The sequence below is a fragment of the Peromyscus maniculatus genome, chromosome 1, assembly GCF_049852395.1.
Source record: "Peromyscus maniculatus bairdii isolate BWxNUB_F1_BW_parent chromosome 1, HU_Pman_BW_mat_3.1, whole genome shotgun sequence".
Classification (NCBI taxonomy): Eukaryota; Metazoa; Chordata; class Mammalia; order Rodentia; family Cricetidae; genus Peromyscus; species Peromyscus maniculatus.
In genome coordinates this window covers 60,988,884-61,009,973 of record NC_134852.1, presented here as the reverse complement: position 1 = coordinate 61,009,973, position 21,090 = coordinate 60,988,884, and the positions used below count along the sequence as shown (strand labels likewise).

Genomic DNA, 21,090 nt, shown 5'->3' with positions numbered 1-21,090 from the left:
TGAGACCAGCCTCAAACTCACTGAGATATATCTCCTAAGTATAGACATACACTACTGCACCCAGTGTAAAGGCTGGCTTTCCTCCCTGTCAGGGATTTGAGCCCCAGTCTTCCACAAGATAGGCAGGGATGCTCACCACTATACTAACAAGGGTGACCTTTTCTTTTTGTTTATATGTACCATTGGGCAAGTTACTTGACTTCACCAAGCCTGTTTTTCTGTCTGTAGGGGACAACAGTACCAAGCTCTTGGGGTGGCTGCAAGGATTACTGTGCTATGATGTCTAAAGGGCTGCACATAGTTCCCATTACATAATTGATATTTATAAATAATACTTTGTGTCTTAGGAACAACTCAGTAACCTTTTTCTCTAGGTCTCTTTTATGTGTTTAGTAAGTAATATATTTGGCTTTTATGAGAAGGACTGGATGAAAGGAAAGAGAATCTTAATAATGATTCAAGCTACAGTAAGACTTGATAAAGAAATGATGAACCATGAATGCTTTCTTTATGATATTGGCTGTACTTAAGTTTAAGAGCTGGATACATGTAAAGCCCTCTTGATTTCAGAGTCAGCTGTCAATATGACTTAGTTTTTAGATCAAATAGCAGAGAATCGGAAGCTTGCTGAACTGATACATGCCTGTGATTCCATTGCTTGGGCGATGAGATAGGAGAATGGAAAGCTTGAGGCTAGCCTGGGCTACACAGTGAGTACAGGTCTAGCACAAACCCCTGGGTTTGATCCTTAGCACCAGACAGAGAGGAAAAGAAGAAGAAAAGAGGGAAGAGAGACTTGGGAGCTTTGAATGATGGTTCAGTGTGGCTAGTGACTGATCTGTCAGAAAGCTGTTCTACTCTGATGCAGTAGTACAAGGGCTTGAGTGTCCAGGCAGAGGACAACAACTGTCCTCTGAAATGATCAGTATGTACCCAAAGTGCATTGCCCTCTTGAATTCTATTCTTTTGGAGAAAATGGTAAGCACAAGCAAAGGAGCATGACCAGTAAACTGGTATATAAGGAACAGTATTGCTGCTATCCTAGAGATAGCATCACTGCTTCCCAGTTTCATATGCTGGGAGATGGTCATTTGAAATATCATTGTCACTCTAGAGCCATTAAGAAATAAATGTATTGAATATATGCAGGAGTAAGCTTATGTCAGGTAAATCTAAAGGAGATCAGTAATGTAGAATACAGAATCCAAGGAATGAAGCCAGGTGGTTGTGTTCTAGGAGAGCAGGTATTAGCCCTACATCTTCAGTAGAGTCACCAGCTTACAAGGGAAGCCAGCACATCTACAGATACCTGTATTCTAAACTCTAAATGCCATAAAGAGCATTTCTGGGTTCAGGAAAAGGTGAAGTCTTTCTACAAATCTGAAAAGACAAGCAGAAGAGAGAACCAAGTTGAGTCTTGAAGGCAATTAGAAATTGGGCATTTTAAACATGTGGCTTTGGAAGTAAGAAGCAGTGGAGAGTGTTAGTGGTCACCACAGAAGCAAGGTATCTGTTTGCCTTTCATGTGAGGGGTTACAGTGCAGTTGCTTTTATTTGGAAGGGGGAATCCAGTGATGCTTCTAGGATTTGTCTTAAAGTTAGAGTGGAAACACCAGGTTCAGTCAGCTTACTCTGCAGGATACCCTGTGACTGAACCAAATGAATTTTGAGACTATAACATGTAAGTTATCAGGACTCAGTGGAGAAAAACTGCATTTAATTTTTAACAAAAAGCTGTCTTTTGTGTATCATTTAGATGTGTTGCTCTTCATTCGTTCAATGTAAGCTTTGTTAATATTCTGTTTCATACAACTTATCTGGCCTCTACCTGTAGCTAGAGTTTTCCTGCCTTGCCCACAGTCAGGACAAATCTTTGTCACCTGCCAGTCCCAAAGCCACTCAGACCCAACCAAGTAAACACAGAGAATTATATTGCTTACAAACTGTATGGCCGTGGCAGGCTTCTTGCTAACTGTTCTTATAGCTTAAATTAATCCATTTCCATAAATCTACACCTTGCCACGTGGCTCGTGGCTTACCGGCATCTTCACATGCTGCTTGTCCTGGTGGCAGCTGGCAGTGACTCCTTCTGCCTTCCTGTTCTTTTATTTCTCCTCTCTGTTCGTCCCGCCTATACTTCCTGCCTAGCTACTGGCCAATCAGTGTTTTATTTATTGACCAATCAGAGCAACTCATTTGCCATACAGAACATCCCATAGCATCTACCTCTTTCTTAAAACTAGCCTCACTTATATATTAACTGATAAACCAAGTGTCTTGGTTAGGGCCTCTGTTGCTGTGATAAACACCATGACCAAAAGCAACTTGGAGAGGAAAGGGTTTATTTCAGCTTTTAGCTTGTTGTCCATCCTGTAGGGAAATCAGGGCAGGGACCTGGGGTCAGGAACTGCTCCAGAGGCCATGGAGGGGATCTGTTTATTGTCTTGCTCAACCTGCTTTCTAATAGCACCAGCACCATCTGCCTCTTGGTAACACCATAGAGGGCAGGGCCCTCCCACATCAATCATCAATCTCACTTGAGGTTCTCTCTTTCCAAATGACTCTAAATTGTCTCAAGTTGACATAAAACTAGTTAGCACAGTCAGCCAGTGGGATTCATTCCGCCTGTCTGAACCAGGTATGTGGTGCTAGTCTTTGGGTTAGGTCAGTGTTCCTCAAACTTCACTGTGGCATGAAGCCTGTGGTGAGCTCCTTAAATCCAGTCTAGTGCTGTCTGTGTGGCCTGATCGGAAGTTAACCTTAGCTGCCTATCTGTCTGCCTTCTGTCCCTCCCTTCCTGTCCATCCTTTTTCTCTTCCCTCTTTTGCTCCCTCCCTCCCCACTTTCTTTCAATTTAGTTTCATTTTGGTTTGATCTTTGAGATAGTGTCTTACTAAGTAGTTCAAGCTAACCTAGAACTCCCTTTGTAGCCTAGATTGGCTTCAACTTAAAAAACCCTGCCTCAGACCTCCATGTGTTGGCATTTTGCTCAAAGTTCAGTTTTTCCAACAAGCCAGTATTGCTGGTCAATGGACCATACTTGAATAGTAAGAGTTGAGCATCTGTTTTATGGCCTCCTTTTCTGTTCTAAAGTTAACACAAGGTAGCTTGGTAACAAACACCTTGTAAGGCAATAGTTACTATGTCAAGTCAAAAATATTTACATTGGACACAGTCAGGCTTACTGCTGTCTCATTGACTTATTACTGCATACTGTTTCTTCTCTGTAGCAAAAATGGTACTTTGTATTTTTAAGAAGTACCACTTTAAAACATTTTAAAGTGGACAGTTTTTAGTCTTGTCATCTTTTTCAGCATAAACTTACTCATATTTTCAATAGTGTGTAATTTGAACTCATTTTGCAAGGAGGACAATTTTTAATTCAGAACAGTTAAAAGGACAGGTTACTAAACTCTCCAGTAGGAAACTCATACAGGCAAGTATGTACTTTACAGGAAAGTACATTGAAATCGCTGACCCAAGTCTTGTGTTTCTTTGAGTGGTCTTGTGGAAATGATCAGAAAATATTTTTCTGATAATCTGAAGAAATCCACAATTACATCTTGAGAAGTTTAATTTGGGAGGCTTAGATGTTTTCCAGTCTCCAGAATGACTGCAGCTTTTAGTATTCACAGTGGGCCTCAATAATGAAGACTCAGTGGTTCTGACTAATCAGGAGTGGACTTCCATAGGATCAGAACATGGAACAGGGTTACTTCGGGTGGGTGGTATGTATAGTTGAGGCAGATTGCAGGAAAGAGAGGTTCAGAGGAACAATGATAGCATTTGATACATCACACATTGATGTTTTTCTCAGTAGCGGTCTAATATGTTCCTTAACATAACTTCAACATGTAGCAGGCAGCCCTTTCTATTTTGCTTTCATTTTCAGCGTCATAGCCTTTCTCTATTTTTTCTACAAGACTTGGGCAACTGATCCAGGCTTCACTAAGGCTTCTGAGGAAGAAAGGAAAGTGGTGAGTCTTTTTTTGTTCTGTCTTTTTCTGAGAGTCACAGCCATGTTGGCCTTTGATATGGCTGCATCTATAGTGCCTGGCCCTTAATAGATACAGTGTAAATGTGAGCTGATTAGATCATCAAAATGGGATTCCTACACAGTTACACTTAAGTTTTTAGAAACATCCATTTTCTCAAAAAGTGATACACTACCAGACTTTTTCAGAATTGATTTTTGTTCTTAGATCTCCCACTTCATTACTATTTTAGATTAGTGTCTTTTGTCTAGAGTGCCTGCCTCCGTGAAGTTGGGGTTTAGTGAGTTCCTCCTCCCTAAGAGCTGAGGAGATATCCCCTTTCCTTCCTCAAGTGTCAGGTTGCCAGAGACATGGCCTCTTTGCAGTTGCTTCTGGAGTTTAGAAGTAAGGGAGACCGTTGTCTTCTGCTACTTAAGGCTTGTCCTAAAAGACCCAGGCCTTGTGCTTGTAGCCATAAGTTTGGGTGCTTATCCATGAATTTATTTATTTATTTATTTATTTATTTATTTATTTATTTTGATGAGTGGTGGATGTGTGGGTGTGTGTTTCTTTGTCCTAGCAGGCTATAACTGGGAGATGCATGCCATTTGATAGAAGGTGGTAGGGGTGTGGGAGTATAATTTTTATACAGTCAGATTTCTTGGCTGCTGCCTGAAAGAACACCTTGAAAAGTCATATTATTTCAAGAACAGAATGGTTGTGTGGGAAGTATTCCAAATGGCTGCTCTGGCTACTTCTGAAGCTGGAAGCAGAATGAAAGCTGTGAGGATGGCACATAACCATGCATAACACTGTCCAGTCAAATGCACCCTAAGGTCAGATTTTTGTCTTTCAGAATATTGTCACCCTTGCAGAGACTGGCTGTCTGGACTTCAGGACATTTTGCACATCGTGTCTTGTGAGTCTCTTCTGTTAATACTTTGTTTTCTATACTTCTTAGGAGCATTGCTTATGTAAGCGCTTGTCAGCTCTTCATGGCATGTGTATGTACTTTTTGCCCTGGTTCTAATTTTATATTACTGTCAGACCAGTTTTCCACTGTGAGCATATGAAAGAATATTTATAATCTCATTAAGCTCCCTGTGGTTATTCTCTTTGTAAATTATCCATAATGCTTTTATTTGCTTTTCCTGTCATGAGGTATATGTTAGAATTCACTAAGTCAGAGGCACCTTATCGTCTCAAAACTACAAACAGGAACCTCCTGTTTTGCAGTTGAGTTGAGGCTTAGAAGAAGAAAGTAAATGATTAGAAGAGCCTGAAATGGAACCAAGATCTCCATTTTCTTACTAGTGCTGAATGTGTCACTGCCTGAGTTCTTCTTACCCAGTGTGAACAGGGTCTGAATTCAGGTCTCTCCTAGTGAAGGCTTCTTCCCTTCATGTGCAGACCTAAATATTAGTCCAGCCTTTCAGAGCTGTGTGAGTGAGTCACCTCGTTAGGATTATTGGACCAGTCTTCTATGACATAAGATTCAAGTTTTGCTTATGATCTGTTGCCAAAGACCGTTTTTACTTAGGCCTCTCTTAATTGCCCTCAGATACGGAAGCCTTTAAGGTCACTCCATTGCCATGTGTGCAACTCTTGTGTGGCTCGATTTGATCAGCACTGCTTCTGGACTGGACGCTGCGTAGGTGAGAAACTTAATTTTGTACTTACCTCTGTGGTGAAGTTAAGTATGTTCAGTTATGACTCAGAGAGAAATGGAAAGCCATCCAAGGTCTTCATTTTGTGTCTCCTCTTCAAGAATCTTGACAGTTAAGACTTGGGGAAATGATGAACCGATTGTTAATGACAGCTGTTGTAATCTGTGTAATATCTTAGAGTTTATGAAGTATTTTCTTATATGGTGTCTGATGTGATCATCAGAGCATAACTATGAGATTGTTACTATTTACATTTCAGAGCAAAGGGTATAAGTAATTGAGATCATTTGTAGTATTCGTTTTCTACTCCAAATGCCACACTCATTTCTTAAGTTGTGACTTAATTTTCTTTTTTCTTTTTTTGGTTTTTTGAGATAGGGTTTCTCTGTGTAGCTTTGCGCCTTTTCTGGAACTTGCTTTGTAGACCAGGCTGGCCTTGAACTCACAGAGATCCGCCTGCCTCTGCCTCCGAGTGCTGGGATCAAAGGCGTGCACCACCACCACCGGTCATGACTTACTTTTCTTACTTACCTTCTCCACGTGCCTCCTTTAGTGCTCAGGTAGGAGACAGAACCAGAGTTAACAGAAGCAGCTGTGAGGGACTTCAGTAGTGATTTGCTTTATCCCCCTGAGGAACTTGAGGCTTCAGGTCAGGCAGATTCCTGTGATACATTCTGATGTTCTCTTCTCCTCCTGTGAAAGGTGGTGGAATGATTCCTGGGGTCCCAATCTTCCCAAGCCCCATTCTGTCATAAAGATTAGGTGGTTGGCATTATGCCAGCCTGACTGAATGGCAGCAAGGAAACAGTCTAATGGGTCCATCTACTGTCTGTGCTTATCACATTGCATTTGACAGTGTTTCCACGTGCATAGGCCTGTTTGATTACCACAGGCCTATGAAGTGAGAAAGGTCTTATCTCCTCTTGCTATTATAAGTGAGACTGAAGGATCAGAGAAAATCCAGTGACTTTGGCTACAGTAACACAGCTAGTAATTATAAACAAAGATCTTGTTGGAGTGGGTGTTGATGCTACTTAATATTGTTACTTCAGAGGAGAATGAGACTGATACAGTGGTAACTGAGGAGCATTTATGTTGTTAGCACCAAAGTGCTCCCACCTCTACCGTCAAGCAGCTAACACATTGTAGGAGGGATTTGGTTGCCTGGTACCTCTCACCCCTTCTATTTGTAGGCCGTGGTTTCCCCACATCTCTGTGTCTAGTGTCCAGCAAGGCAGATTATGTACTTGCTGCTCTTCAGATTTGCTGTTTCTGTTCCCTTTCAAGTTAGTCTTGGATGTCGGTAGGTTGTACTTAAACACATTCCATGGAATGGGACCAGATGTGATTTCACCTGCTACTTCCAACTAGCATTGTAGGCCAGTCCAAAGCTGGGTTTGCCTAGTTAACTTTGCTCTATGCAAACTGTCTTCTTTTAGGCTAGTTGGGAATATTATTTAACATGGACATCTGATGGTCTTATCAGAACTGTCTGGTTTAGTAGTATTCAAAAGCAAAGTAAGCCTTGTTTCTGTTTTATTTTGAAGGTTTTTCACAGAAAAGTAGTCTTATCTGGGGAATCATTAGGAAAAGAAAATATTAATTATGTTTTCTTTTTTTCTGGTGCAGGTTTTGGCAACCATCATCATTACATCTTCTTCTTGCTTTCCCTTTCCATGGTATGTGACTGGATCATTTATGGATCTTTTGTCTGTAAGTATAAATGTTTCTTACAAGCTCATGCACCCATACCCAGGTCTTTTGCTTGTGAGCCCTTGTCTGCCATACTCTGGCCAGTGTGTAAACCATACCCCTAGTGAAAGAATGAAGTGGGGCCTTTAAAACTCTTCACACTGGAAAGCTTCAAGAAGTGTAAGAAGAGGGGGTTGGAGAGATGGCCCAACAGTTTAGAGCACTGGCTGCTCTTCCAAGGGTCCTGAATTCAGTTCCCAGCAACCACATAGTAGCTCCCAACCATCTGTAATGGGATCTGATTCCCTCTTCTGGTGTGCATGAAGACAGGTCACTCATATACATAAAATAAATAAATATATTTTAAAAGGAAAAAAAAGAAGTGTAAAAAGAGGTGACTCTGCAGTACTTGAAAAGAGTACCTGGATGAATTTGAGTGGTCGGAATATTCATTATGTCGAGTGTAGACTTGGCTGCCTGTGAAGAGAAACCAGCTGCCTGAGTGCAAAGCAGGAGGTAGTGAATAAATGAGACGGGAAAAGAAGAGGCTGGTGGTGGAGAGGTTGAAGGACAGTGGTCACAGCAAATTAAAGAGAAGGCTCTCAGAGTGCAGGCCATTGGAGAAGAATCACACTGAGACTGAGAACAGAGGGGGAAGCTGCCACAGAGGAGAAATTGGGAAGAGAACACTGGCTCACTTGTTCTGTAGTCCTAGAAGAGAAATAACCTTGAGTAGCGTTCTTAAAGATGCCTAGGTGTGTCGTGCAGTGCTGTTCTAAGGTGACTGATGAAGGACAGGGTTTAAACTGAAGCGTAAAGGTTGTTGGTGAGCTCATAAGAATTGTGTGACTACACTCTTCACACTTTGAAATAGGTCACCTAGGGGAAGAACCTATAGTGCTAGTATTTATTTATTGTCGTATTTATTTGAACTTTGGGCTTTAACTATTTGTTGTTTATGTATTTTGAAGACTGGGAAAATTTAGATATGGTCTTGACTCCTAATATTTTCATATCTGCTCTCCCCCTCTGTTTTGTGCCACTGATATTCTAGCTTATTGCTGTGAGCTGAAGTCTTCAGAAACAATGTTTTCTTTTGGCCTCCGCATTCCAAACCCTAGCACGCTTGTCCTCTCATGCTGTCTCCTCTTTCCATCATCCTCACTTCTATCCGTTTTTTTTTTTTTTTTTTAATTTAAGGCATTTGGGGGGTTTGTTTTTGTCGTCTCACATTTATTTGTTTGTGTGGGGAGATAATGGGATCAAACTCGGGTCAGCCGACTTGGCAGCAACAGCCTTAAGCAACTAAGCCAGTCACTAGCATAAGACAGCTCTTCGTGCGCTTATTCCATCTTAGACTTCCCTCCTGACACGTTGGCTGTCTGTTCCCTAGAGAATGCTTTATAGAACATAACCACGGCCAGCTCAAACAGGTCAGTTCTTAGCCAAATCCACAGCAGCCCTGAGCATTTTACCATCATAGATGTGTCTTGTAACAAGGAGCAGGCAAGACCTTAACCGAGCTTCTCCGACAGCTACCCTCTAAGGCCTGACAATGAAACCTGTTCTTGGAAGCCTTGTAAGTTGGCCCATGGACCAGCTTGTCTCTTGGACTTGATCCTAGCAGAAAGGAGCCAGACTTCGTACCAACCTTGTTTCTCCTCACTAAAAATAGTCACATTATTTGCTGTTGAAGTCCAGCACAACACTATGTTGATAAGGACAGCAGCAGTTTTCCATCACATTCAGTCTTTCCAAGTTGGTTTTATGACACATATTTATTCTTTCCCTTCATTGTTTTCTTTTTCTGACTTTGACCAGTTTTCATACGATATTTCATTTGTGAGGAGTTATATTGACTTAAATTCTGTAGACCAGCTGAGCATACTTGTCACTGATGAAGGTATTTGTGTCATTTGTCATTTTTTTCCAGACAGTAAACACAAGCTTGTGCTCCATTTCTCTTAACAAGGCCTCCTTGCCACCTCACCTCCTTTGTTTACCACTCATATTGTTATTACTAGAGTTGTGCTACATACCCTTTTCATATGACCCACTACCAGCTGCTGCTTTCTCAGCACAGCCTCCATCCACTTCATCTTGTGTGAGGTCTATTTGAGAGTAGAAAGAAGTGAATCAGAAAGTCATCATCCTACAGGTTATATGGAGAAAGCATTACATCATATCAGGAAGGGCTATGTAAATATCAGAGCTACCTAAAGATGAGAATGATTGGCCTGGAACAATAAGAATTCCCTGTCATGAAAGGGGCTAGATTTAGATGGAGGGGAGGTGGGGAAGAATTAGGAGGAGTAAAGGGGCAGGACCATAATCAAGATATGTGAGGAAAAGAAAATCTGTTTTCAATAAAGAAAGGGGGGTGGGGGAGTTCCTTGTCATTAACCATAGCCTACCTAGGAAGGCTACATTAGCATGGATTAAATTGTTACCTTGCATAAGGTAATGTAGATGACCATTGCAACCATATCTTTGATACTAAATCTGAAGTCAATGTGAGCGCTTCACTGTAGGTCATGTTGTTATTAAAAGAAAAAAAAATTCCCAGGAGGAAGCAGTAGAAATCCATAAGCTAAAAGAAGCTAGATATTCTCCCCATCCAACAGCTGTTTCTTCCACCTGCTGTGGAAATTATTTTCTTTCTTTTTCTTTTTTCCATCAAGTGCATAGGATGCCTCTTCTTTTGCTATCCTAATGAGAAGCTCTAAAATGTATCATTTGCTTTAATGTGTTGCCTTGATTGTTACTCGGCTCTTAAAGTGCTTTAGGCATATATTCATGAAAGATGGTTAGGAATCAAAAGGGGGAAAAATAGATGTTCAAGACTAAAAGGGACAGTCTTGAACTCATTTTCTTCCTGTCTCAAGAGATGCTCATGCTGCTTTGGGAGAATGTCTGAAACTGCTTACAAATTGTCAGAGGGCTTTGGAACATCAAAGTGAAAATCTACAGAATTCTCACTTCAGAAGTAGTCTACCCTTTATGTAGTGTTGTGGTGCCTGTGAGCCTCATGACCTTGAAAACGTTCCCTTGTTTCTGCTGCCTCCTACCTGTTTTCCCCTTGCTGCTGCTCTCAGTTCATGGGTTAAGGGTTAGAATCCTGGCCACATTGAAAGCCTCTTTTATTTGTCATGTAGATACCCTGGAGGAGAAAGTGGGCAGTGACTGTTTGAGTCTTGCTCTGTATTCTTGTGTTGGACTGGTAGTCTGTGAGGCCCTTTACCCTGGCCTTTCTTGATAGAATTGTGAGTCAGGCCAATGGCAGAAGTACACCAGGCCTGGCTCCCTATCACAGATTGTGTCCTCAAGGTATCTGGATGCTCATATTATGTATTATGCCCACAGCAGTCCTGGTCATCTGAACCTTCAGTAAGTATTTGTATTTAATCCTGTACCCAATCCATAACTTCCCTTAAAGTGAAGAAGGTAGCTTTCTTAAATGATTACGTTTTGTTAGATGTCATTATCCTCAATTGTCAGACCCTTAAAAAATTCTGGCCAGTGTATTTTATGCTGAGTATGCTGTTTATAGTGAAGATTTTTTTTTTCCAGGCCCTTTTTATTTTAATCCTGTCACTGTTAACTGCTGGTTTGGTACCGTCAAAGGCTTACCACCACTGAGGTCCCCGTTCTCACCCCCAGTATGTGAGCTGCATTTAGAAAATAAATTCCTAAAGTTGAATTTCTGTTTTTATTTTTGTTTGTTTTGCTTTGCTTTTGAGCTTGGAGCTGGGACCAAGGACCATACACACACTAAGGATACTCGCCACTCCATCCCTAAAGTTAAATTCTGATCTGTGCTATTGTCTGTCATTTCTCCCTCAGTAGAACTATATAATTTTATCTTTTTGGAAGATAGCTAACTTTTTGTCATTGATAATAATGCTTTTTCGCCTCCTTTGGATTTACAGACTGGTCAAATCATTGTGCCACAACGTTCAAGGAAGATGGACTATGGACCTACCTCAGTCAGATAGTGGCCTGTTCTCCCTGGGTTTTGTATATCTTCTTGCTAGCAGCTTTCCATTTCTCATGGTCAACATTTTTATTAATAAATCAACTCTTTCAGGTATTCTTACTTACTATGGCTCTGAATGAAATTTTCAGGAACTCATAGCTGGGTAGAAAGACTTGACTTTAAAATCAGAAGACTAGCTCCAGGGCACCTTCTGTAAGTCTAGCATGTCATCTCTCACTCTTCAGTTTTAGGTTTCCTTGTCTGTAAATGAGGATAATAAAGTCCATCTATTCTCACAGGCAGCTTAAAGGTTGCTTGCTGAGGCTGTACCTACTCAGGAATGGTCTAATCTGGCCTTTTAATTTATGGTACAGAGAGGGGAATTGAGTTGCCCAAAGTCACTCAGTGAGTGGCAGAATCAGAAATGGAAACTTAGTTCTTCTAACAGTCCCATGCAGGGTTCTTTTCTTCTTACATTTAAGCCATATAGTGTGTGAAAACATGATATAAACTGTAAAGTTTTGCACAAATGCAAAGCAGTTAATTCCTTCAGTTCTTCCAATTCTGTTGTCTTATACAGTTCTTAGGTAGATGCAAGAGGGGGGAAGATGAAAGACAGGCCACTAACCAGTGGACAGGGTAACCACTTGTTTAGAAAGTTCACATGCCAGGGCAGTAGCAGCTTCAGCTTTCTGCAGAGCTTCCTGCCCTGTGCTGTGCCCCATTGCTGTGGCCTGTCTGCATGGAGTGGGCAACAGTAATCAGTATAAGGCAGTTATTATAAGACTGGGGTTTATTTATTATTCAAAAAAAGCAGAGCAGATTCTACTTTTATGAGGAAAATAATGATAGAAGTAAGAGGACAAGTGAAAGGAGTCAGGAAATGCTAAGGAAAGGGGTTAACACTGATGAAACTGAACATTCGTCTCTATCCTCCTGATGTCGGCAGTTCAGGGAGTAAGAATCAGTGTTACCAGTGAGTACTCACATGTTAATATTCAGTTTATAAGTACATTTTCCAAAGCATTTATACATCTAATTCATCATGAACACTTGAGGTAGGGAGAAAACCAGAGTAGTAGCTCTATTTTATGGATAGGAAAGCAAATTCTAACAAAGGTAGCAGCCTCACCTCTGACCAGAGGCCTAGTGATAAGATAATATATGAGACTCAGACACCCTTAATAGCTAAGGTGGGCATGGAGTCCTCACAACTCTCATGCAAGCTCCCAAGAGGTTAAAACATGAGAATTAGAAGTTAAAGGCCAGCTTGGGCTACAAAACAAGACCTGTCTCCAAAACAACACATGGTAGCACTAATTTTAAAGAAAGACTGATGTATTTGTCTGTACTAAGGAAGAAAATAGACTAAAGGTTTCAGATAATTTTCACAAGCAAGAATCTCCCAATTGTTTATTTAAGGAACAAAACAACCCAGTTCTCTGAAAACTTTGATTTCCTAAACACCCTGATGTAAGATGGCTTTAACTGCATTAAATCAAACTGAGCATGCAGGCTAATGGTTGGGAGCAGAAGCTGTGTCTCACACTGACCTGCCAGTCCCAAGTCTGCCTCTCTCTCAGCTCTGTGGCCTTGGACCACTTATTTCACCTCTCTCAGCCTTAGCATATGTCTTAGATATGTTATCTCAGATCCTCAACATAGAATAATGAGGATGCTGTGATCACTCCATTATACACACTGGAAATTGACACAAGGTGTTTTAAGGTTTAGATGAGCTAACCACGTGAACTGTTGTGATTTAAGAGTTTCTTAATCATCTTAGTCCTTACTCTTCAGGTTTATGTATTAGCTATTCTTCCCTTTAGTGTATTAACTTTTTTCTTTGACACTTTATTAAAGAATAGTTCAGAAGAACTCAGAAACTGATAACTATACTGATACTACCTTACCCTATTTCAGTTGTTCAAGAGATGTGTGTTCCTGTGTTAAAATCTAAATGTGGCCCCAAGACATGGCTCTAGTGAAAAGTGATTTCATTGTTCTGAGTCAATGTACAGTGGTTTCTTGAGTATTACTAAAATTCAGATAGTAAGTCTAGCCATTATATTTTACAAGAGGAAATATAGTTTAACCTTGTGAATCTTTGTCCTTAATGTGATCTTTAGCTAGAAGTCTGGGGCATATAGTCTTTGATGAGTACTAAATGTTTACCACCATCCTAGAATGCACTTTTAAGATGTAACTCTTGATGAACCTCCATCTTTTTCAGATTGCATTTCTGGGCCTAACCTCCCATGAGAGAATCAGCCTGTTAAAGCAGAGCAGGCACATGAAACAGACATTATCTCTCAGGAAGACACCATATAAGTAAGTGAATTCTGGTCTGGTCACCAAGTCCTTGGAAGATTCCCAGCCACTGATTTCTTGACCTAATTCCATTCTCTGACTTACTATCTGGTGGAACCGAGCCTGTCTTTCTTGGAAGTCTCAGTGTTAGGTTTTAAGTGATAAGGTTGCACGCCCAGTGGGGTCAGAAATTTAGTCTACTAGACTCAGCACAAATATAAGTTACTTTGAAGTTTTGCCAAGATGGGGACCCTCCAGTTGAACCAAGTGATCACAAGGTTGTGTGTTGCTGGCAAGGAGTCAGCATGAGATAATTAAGCATGTGGCTGACAAGCCAGCCACAAGGTTCTGTAGAAAGCATTGGGTAGTGTGCTTTGCCAGAACTTTAACATGGATTTCAAGCCCCAATTATTCTTTTAATTCTCTGTGTAACACGCCCACCTGTGTCAGAGAGAAGCTAGATTTTTAGAACATTGGCTCTGTAAAACCTGTCCTCAATTTTAAAGTTAAGAATGCTTTGTAGGAACTCTGAGCTTGTGGTGTGAAAGACCAGGCTTTGAAGCTTATCTCCCTGCCGCCAGTGTCTTGGAGGCTGAGGCCGTGGCAGAGGTGACCCAGAGCCCTCAAGAGATTTGAGCACTCAGTGCATATCTCAGTGGCCGTCTGTTTCAAAGCCTGCTCATGGTGTCAGGCTGTTAGACAAGGGAATCAGGGACTGGTTTGATGTTACAGTGTGGATTTATGGAGGGGAGAAGAGATGGCTCCAATGAGCTGTGGAGAGTAGTGTAAAGCTGGTGATGATCACTTGAGACTGGCAGTCATAAGTCTGTATCTTGGTGGTTTAGCTAGAGGAATGAATATTTACTCTGTTGATGTCTACAAGCAGGCCAGAAGTGATGGTGCATGCCTTAATCCCAATACTCAGGAGGCAGAGGCAGATGAATCTCTGAGTTCAAGTCTAGTCTGGTCTACCTAGTTTTAGGCCAGGTAGGGTCTTGGTATGTAAGACCTTGCCTTAAAAAAAGGAGGGGAGGAGAGCTCTTAAAGTATAGGATTCTTGTGACAGAGGTAGAAGAGAGGTAGAGAGGCAGGGTCTCTTAGAGAAGGGAAGAATAGCAATCTGAGGCTTAGAGAAGTTTCCAGAGAGAGCTGATGCTCATTTGATAAAAACATAAGACCAAGGAACTAAAGACTTTAGAGCCACTTTGAGGCTAGCTTCCAAATTCTTACCCAAATCAATATCGTACTTCTTTGCCCTCTTGTTAGTTTTATTCAGTAACATATCTTGAACTAGACCCTATAATTCCCAACATGTCTCCCCACTGTCAGTCATTCAGTTCTGTAGTCAGACTTTCTTTGGACCGCCAGTTCCCAAATAATGACATGGAGACTTATTAATTATGAATGCTTGGCCTTAGCTTAGGCTTGTTCACATAGCCTGAAATTTCTCCAGTCCTGCCTTTCCCAGCAGTCTAAATGAATCTCTCCTACCTGCAGTCCCACAACCACTTATAAAATAATCACTCAGAGGTTTATATTAATTACAAACTATATGGGCTATGACTTCAGCTTCTTGCTAGCTAGCTCTTTCATCTTAAATTAACTCATTCCTATTAATTAATCTATGTTGCCATGTGGCCATGGTGTTATCGATCTTCTGGCATCTTGTTGCTCCTTGGGCAGCGGCTGGCATCTCTCCCCACTTTATCCTTCTTCTCTCTATATCTCTGCTTGGATTTCCTGCCTGGCTGTAAGCTTTCTTGCCATAGGCCCAAACAGTTTTATTTATTATCCAATGGGAGCCACACAAATTTGTAGCATACAAAAAGACATCCCATAGCACTTTCCCATTTCTGTCTAGTCAAAAAGGAAGATTTTAACTTTAACATAGTAAAGTTATATATAACAAAACAGTTATCAAGCAAGAATTACAGTTACAATATCTAGTCTATTTGTATTTGGCAAAATTAAAGAAAATACTCTATCATCTATCCTATTTTTGTGAGTCTCAAGTTTTATCTCTATTTTATCTTTTATCATGACTAAGGAAAATTATAACTATCTAGTCTTCAGCTTATTCAAAGACCTCAGAAGGATATAATATTACCTGAGTAAACAGGAAGTGCATTGCAAGCAACTACCATAATCCTAGAAATGACAGAGACATCCAAAGTTCCTCTGCAACATTGGGGCATCCATCTTCAGCCTACAGACCTAAAGTCTCTGGCATAGCTTTCAGTGAAGCAGGAAATTTTAAGGACTGTTCGACCCATCCTGGCAGAGTTCCTCAGTCTCTTCTCCCTATGTCCTATAGAATGTCTGGCGGTTTCTTCTGTGAAGCAAGAACCTGAAGGACCATCTCACCTTAAAAAGTTGAGTGGTCATCTTCCTATGGGTCCTGTATGTCCAGTTTATATAACATACTGTCAAGCAGTCCAGGCAAGAGCAGTTTCTTGCCCAAATGGCTAACTTTTGCCATAAAGAAAGCAAACTCCATATGGAGTGTCTTCAATGCCCATCTTCCTCTTTGAAGTAATTGGTGCTGCCAGGAGCATATGTGTCTTACTGTCCAGAAAAATCTAAGTTTTTAAAACATTTTTAAATGCCATATTTTATAGGTCTTTGAAGTGTTTGAAGATTATCTAATTGAAATACATTTGTATACCTGAAAAACTTAATAAGACTATAAGTTTGATTATCATAGATGACTATTAATCTGTATTTCTTAATGATACAATACAATTTTAAATGAGTTGCATAAACATAATACCTTAAACAAGAGTAGAAATATACAGTTTAACAAAATTAACTTTAAATTTGTATCAGTAAACTAAAATCCATAGTAATGTAAGATATGTAAGATTAATAGTTGTTTTTTGGATTAAAGTAGATTCAATAATCTACTTTTTGTCCTATCATTTTTATATCATTCATTTTTATATTATATCCCACTTGCTTTAGAAAGAAATTGACTATGACCAGTAACAATTTGTAACCAAACCCTTAAACAAAGACAAACAAGCACCCATAATCTATTTTTTGGGAATGTGAGCATAATATTTTAGGCTACTTCCTGCTGATTTGGGATGCTGTTAATCTGTCCTGACTGGTGTAGTCTGTGAGGCTGGATCATCTCAACCAATTGCCTTGATGCTGTTTTGGATGTTGGGTAATCTAGAGACCTCTCAGGGAGTCTTCTTGATGAAACATATTAACCTGGAAGGAATCTATGGCTTCTCAACTTCTGTGGAAACAAAAATAGAACCTCTTTCCAAAGCAACATATCCTTAGACCCAAATTTTGAAGTCAAGATACCTTTAAATATATATATATATATAGGCTTAGTTCAGCAGCCTTTACAATCAAATATCTCTATCTAGTTAAAAATCCCAAGGACAACATAATCCAGACTCTCTCTGTAATTTCCATCTTAATGTGGCTTATTATATTTTTATATATTACTTTTTAAGACTTTATTTTTATAACTATATCCTTTCTCTCCTCTCTCTCAAGCCTATGCCTTTTACACATAATATAAACCGTTTAGAGTTTTATTCCATCTAAATCTATCTTATTGTGTATTTGTAATCGGTTTTTGACCATTGATTTAAAATGCAGTGTGGCTAGGACCGAAGTGGCAGCCCTGGCTGCTGGTTCTTCCCTGCTTGAGTTTTCAATATGGCAGAGGTACATTTACCTCCAATGGGGGGGGGGGCATCCCTCACCCCTACATTTCCCCAGAGTACTCTTGAGTAGAAACAGCAGGAAATATTAAATAGAAGGATAGAGGGGAGAGAAACAGATAGAAAATACAGGATAAACTTGGGAGGGCCTAGATCCTAATCCATCAGGCATTAACTGTCACTGCCCTAGGATATTTAAAGGAATGCTAAGGAGTGGAGCAAAAGACTTCCCTCCAGCACAGCCAAGTTCACACCATCTCAGACACCTGCACTCAGGCCTGAGGTCCAACCATCCTCTCTATGCAGACCTGCTGGGTAAAGCCAATAGGAAAAATGGGCTCCAACACTCCAGCTCTGGGAGCCATGCTTACCACCAACTCTGGGAAGCAGTGGATCTGTGCCTCCATCAAGCAGCATGTAGCCCAGAAACCCTTTTTTTTTTTTTTTTTTGGTCTGTACTAGCAAAATCTAAATCTGCCATGCAGTACTGTGTATGTCTTGGAGGTGCCTCTGTGTACTGCAGTGGGAATCCACCATGCTGTGCTCAAGCTCGAATGCCAGAGCATTTCTGTACAGCGGCATCTCTGTATCATGGCCCCCATGGGGCATACAAACCAAGAAGCTGCTCTTAGCTCCATTTTAGTAAGTTCTCTCAGGTTTTAGGTGGAAACTCTTGCTGTCATTTCTGGGACTCTGCCCTTCTCTCTGTATCTCTGCTTGGATTTCCCTCCTAGCTGTAATCTTTCTTGCTATAAGCCAAAACAGCTTTATTTATTATCCAGTGGGAGCCACACATATTCACAGCATACAAAAAGACATCCCACAGCAATTCACAACTAGCTCTTTTTTTTCTTTCCTTTAAAAAAAATTTTCTTTCCTTTTACATACCAACCCTTGTTCTGCCTCCCTTCCCTTCTCCCACTCCTCCCCACCTACCCTCATCCCACCTCCATCTCCTCCTCATAGAGGGAAAGGCCTCCCTTGGGTAGTCAACACAGGCTGGCATAGCAGGTGCCTTGGTGCAAGGAGGAGGGGCAGGTCTGGCCACAACTAGCTCTTATAACTTAAATTAACCTGTTTATATTAATCTGTATTGTGCCATGTGGCTTGTTACTTCCTTCTCCTCCATACTGTACATCCAACTCCCTCCTTGTCTGCCTGGCAAAAATCCACATGCCTCTGATTCTTCCTGAGTTCCTTTTTCTCCCTAGAAGTCCCACCTATTCTCTCCTGCCTAGCTCTTGACCATTCAGCTCTTTATTAAACCAATCAGAAAATGCCTTAGGTAGAGACATATCTTCACAGTGTACAAAAAGATTATCCCACAACACAGTCCTACACTTGCAGCCCTCTTCTGGAAAGTCGCTCTCTGATTAGGTTAATCCTTTACTGACTACAGCTTGCTGCTCATGTAGATCACAACCATCTAACAGCAGCATGGTCGAGGTGCTGCATACACAGTTTGGTATGTGTAGATTGGCTTTAGCATAAAAGATAGGGCATAGGTGTGTGTATTAAAGTTCAGTATTCCCTGTGCTGGAGTAAGATAGAACTGTTTCAGGAATTTGATGGAGAAAAGGTGTTGCTGAAGATAGTTACAGTCATGGAGGCTCTAGGAAGATTATGGATATTGGCTGGACCTTGAGAATCAGCAGGAGGTAAGGGTGAGGGAGTGTGTGTTCCAGGCCCGCAGTTCACAATCTTGGAAAAACAGCCAACCTAGGAGTGGGAGGTTTGCAGAGATGGGTGTGGGGAAGTAAGTCCTGAGGTCACTGAGTATTGTCTTGAATATAAAAATGAGGAGGGTGAATGTGGACCTCTGGTCGGAGGGGTATCTCGAAAGGGTTGAGCTTGGGAAGTAAGAGGCTGTCAATGTATCAAATGGAGTTTCAGCTTTAGGGTTCCATACCGGGAGCTGCCGCTTACCTTCAACTTTCCACAAGGTCCTCAGAGGGTGTGGTGTCACAGATGTCCAGTGATCACTTACAATTTGGGTGAATGCTTGTCAGGAGCAACACAGAAAACATAGTGAGCCGTCTTCTCTTCTTTTCTTGACAGCCTTGGATTCACACAGAACCTGGCCGATTTCTTTCAGTGTGGCTGCTTTGGCTTAGTGAAGCCCTGCATAATAGATTGGACATCCCAGTATACCATGGTTTTCCACCCAGCGAAAGAGAAAGTTCTTCGCTCCGTATGAAGAAAAGCACCTCAGAACACACTTTGACTGGTTTTTGTTTATGTTGGTGCTGTGAGGTCTGAAAGTGAAGTGAGATGTTGAGCTCACCACAGTTCAAAACTTTCTAACACAGTCCTCAGCAACTGCGTACCCTGTCAGACCTAGAATGAGGGCCTGTTACTGAGCATTCTGGCAGACATCCTTAAAATCTTCCATATTTTCCCCCAAGAACTTGAGTTACTTTAAAAAAAAAAAAAAACATAATAGTCACTGATTATGGATAAAATAGAGTATTTTCAGATACTGTATTGACTTTTTAAAAATAGTACTCTTAAAACTTGTAATTTTTGATAAGTTATTTGTCTTTATTGTATCTATAAATATGTAAAGAGTATTTAAATAGGTGTACTTGTTTTGCTTTCACACTTAATAAAAACATTTTTTTATACTTGAGACTTATTTCTGATGCTTAACTTGTGTAGAATCTTGAGAAGACAGGTTGACAGACATAAGAAAACTAATTCATGATTTTAAGAATGAGTTGAAATTACTGTTGATGCCAGTAAGCAATGTTTTACTTAATTTTCCTCTTAGAATTTGAATACATGAAGTCTTCAATATTCATCTCAATTTTTACCCAGTGCCATTAACATATTAGTTGATTGGTGATTGTACTTACTGATTTCCCTTGTTCTAAAAGAAATGCTGATTCTGCCCAAGTCTTGCTTTGCACAGCTCTACCAGTTACTTTTCTCACTGAATCCTTCCTTGCGTGCTTGTCTTGGGGTAAAAGCTAAATTTCTTGTCATGACCTGTAAACCCCTGAATGATGCTGTTTTATTATACCAGTGTCACTCTGGCCCACTGTTCAGTTCTTCAAGGATCCTTGCTCCTTCCTCCAAGAAGGACCTAAATGCAAAAGAAGTCTCCAGGGTCATATGGATGTTTAGTGTGATTACCCTGTAGAGTGCCAATCACCTAGAATATTGCCTAGTACAATGTTCATGCAATAAATATTTGAATTAATGTGTTGAATGAAATAAGGAGTTTTTAACTACGTCATGGTGGACAGGACTTTCCCAAGCGATATTCTCTCCCTTTCTCACCAGCCCCTTCTGTCTTAGTGTTCTATATTGTGAAGCAACACCATGCCCATGACAACTGCTATGAAGGAAAACATTTAATTAGGGGTGCCTTACAGTTCAGAGGTTTAGTCCATTATTCTCATGGTGTGAAGCATTGTGGCATGCAGGCAGACATGGTGCTGGAGAGGTAGCTCAGAGTTCTACATCAGGATCCACAGGCAGCAGGAAGAGAGAGTGAGCCTTTGGGCCTGGCTTGAGCTTCTGAGGCCTCAAAACCCACACCCAGTGACACACTTCCTCCAACAAAGCCGCACCTACTCCAACAAGGCCACACCTAAGTGCCATTCCCTGTGTGCCTATGGGGGCCATTTTCATTCAAACCACACCTACCAATAAGTTTTCCCAGATTGTCCATAGAATGTTTAGATCAGAATGAAGGGGACTAGGTAAGAGGCCGGGACTCAAATTCTCTACCTGAGACCTTTGGCACCACCATATTCCAGATCTTTACAGATGGAAAGTGCATT

General features: G+C 40.8%; 1 protein-coding gene across 2 annotated transcripts in view; it reads left to right on the top strand.

The window, feature by feature from the left end:
* Zdhhc13 (zDHHC palmitoyltransferase 13) overlaps positions 1–19,931 on the top strand; it is a 45,688-nt gene extending 25,757 nt beyond the window's left edge. For both annotated transcript variants that reach the window (XM_076543427.1, XM_042277141.2), the window contains exons 11-17: positions 3,853–3,977; positions 4,831–4,893; positions 5,536–5,629; positions 7,271–7,354; positions 11,263–11,420; positions 13,543–13,640; positions 19,361–19,931. In XM_076543427.1, the coding sequence (XP_076399542.1) occupies positions 3,853–3,977; positions 4,831–4,893; positions 5,536–5,629; positions 7,271–7,354; positions 11,263–11,420; positions 13,543–13,640; positions 19,361–19,499 (761 nt within the window). In that variant the 3' untranslated portion in view covers positions 19,500–19,931. The remainder of the gene's footprint in view (positions 1–3,852; positions 3,978–4,830; positions 4,894–5,535; positions 5,630–7,270; positions 7,355–11,262; positions 11,421–13,542; positions 13,641–19,360) is intronic.
* The last annotated feature ends 1,159 nt before the right edge of the window (positions 19,932–21,090 follow it).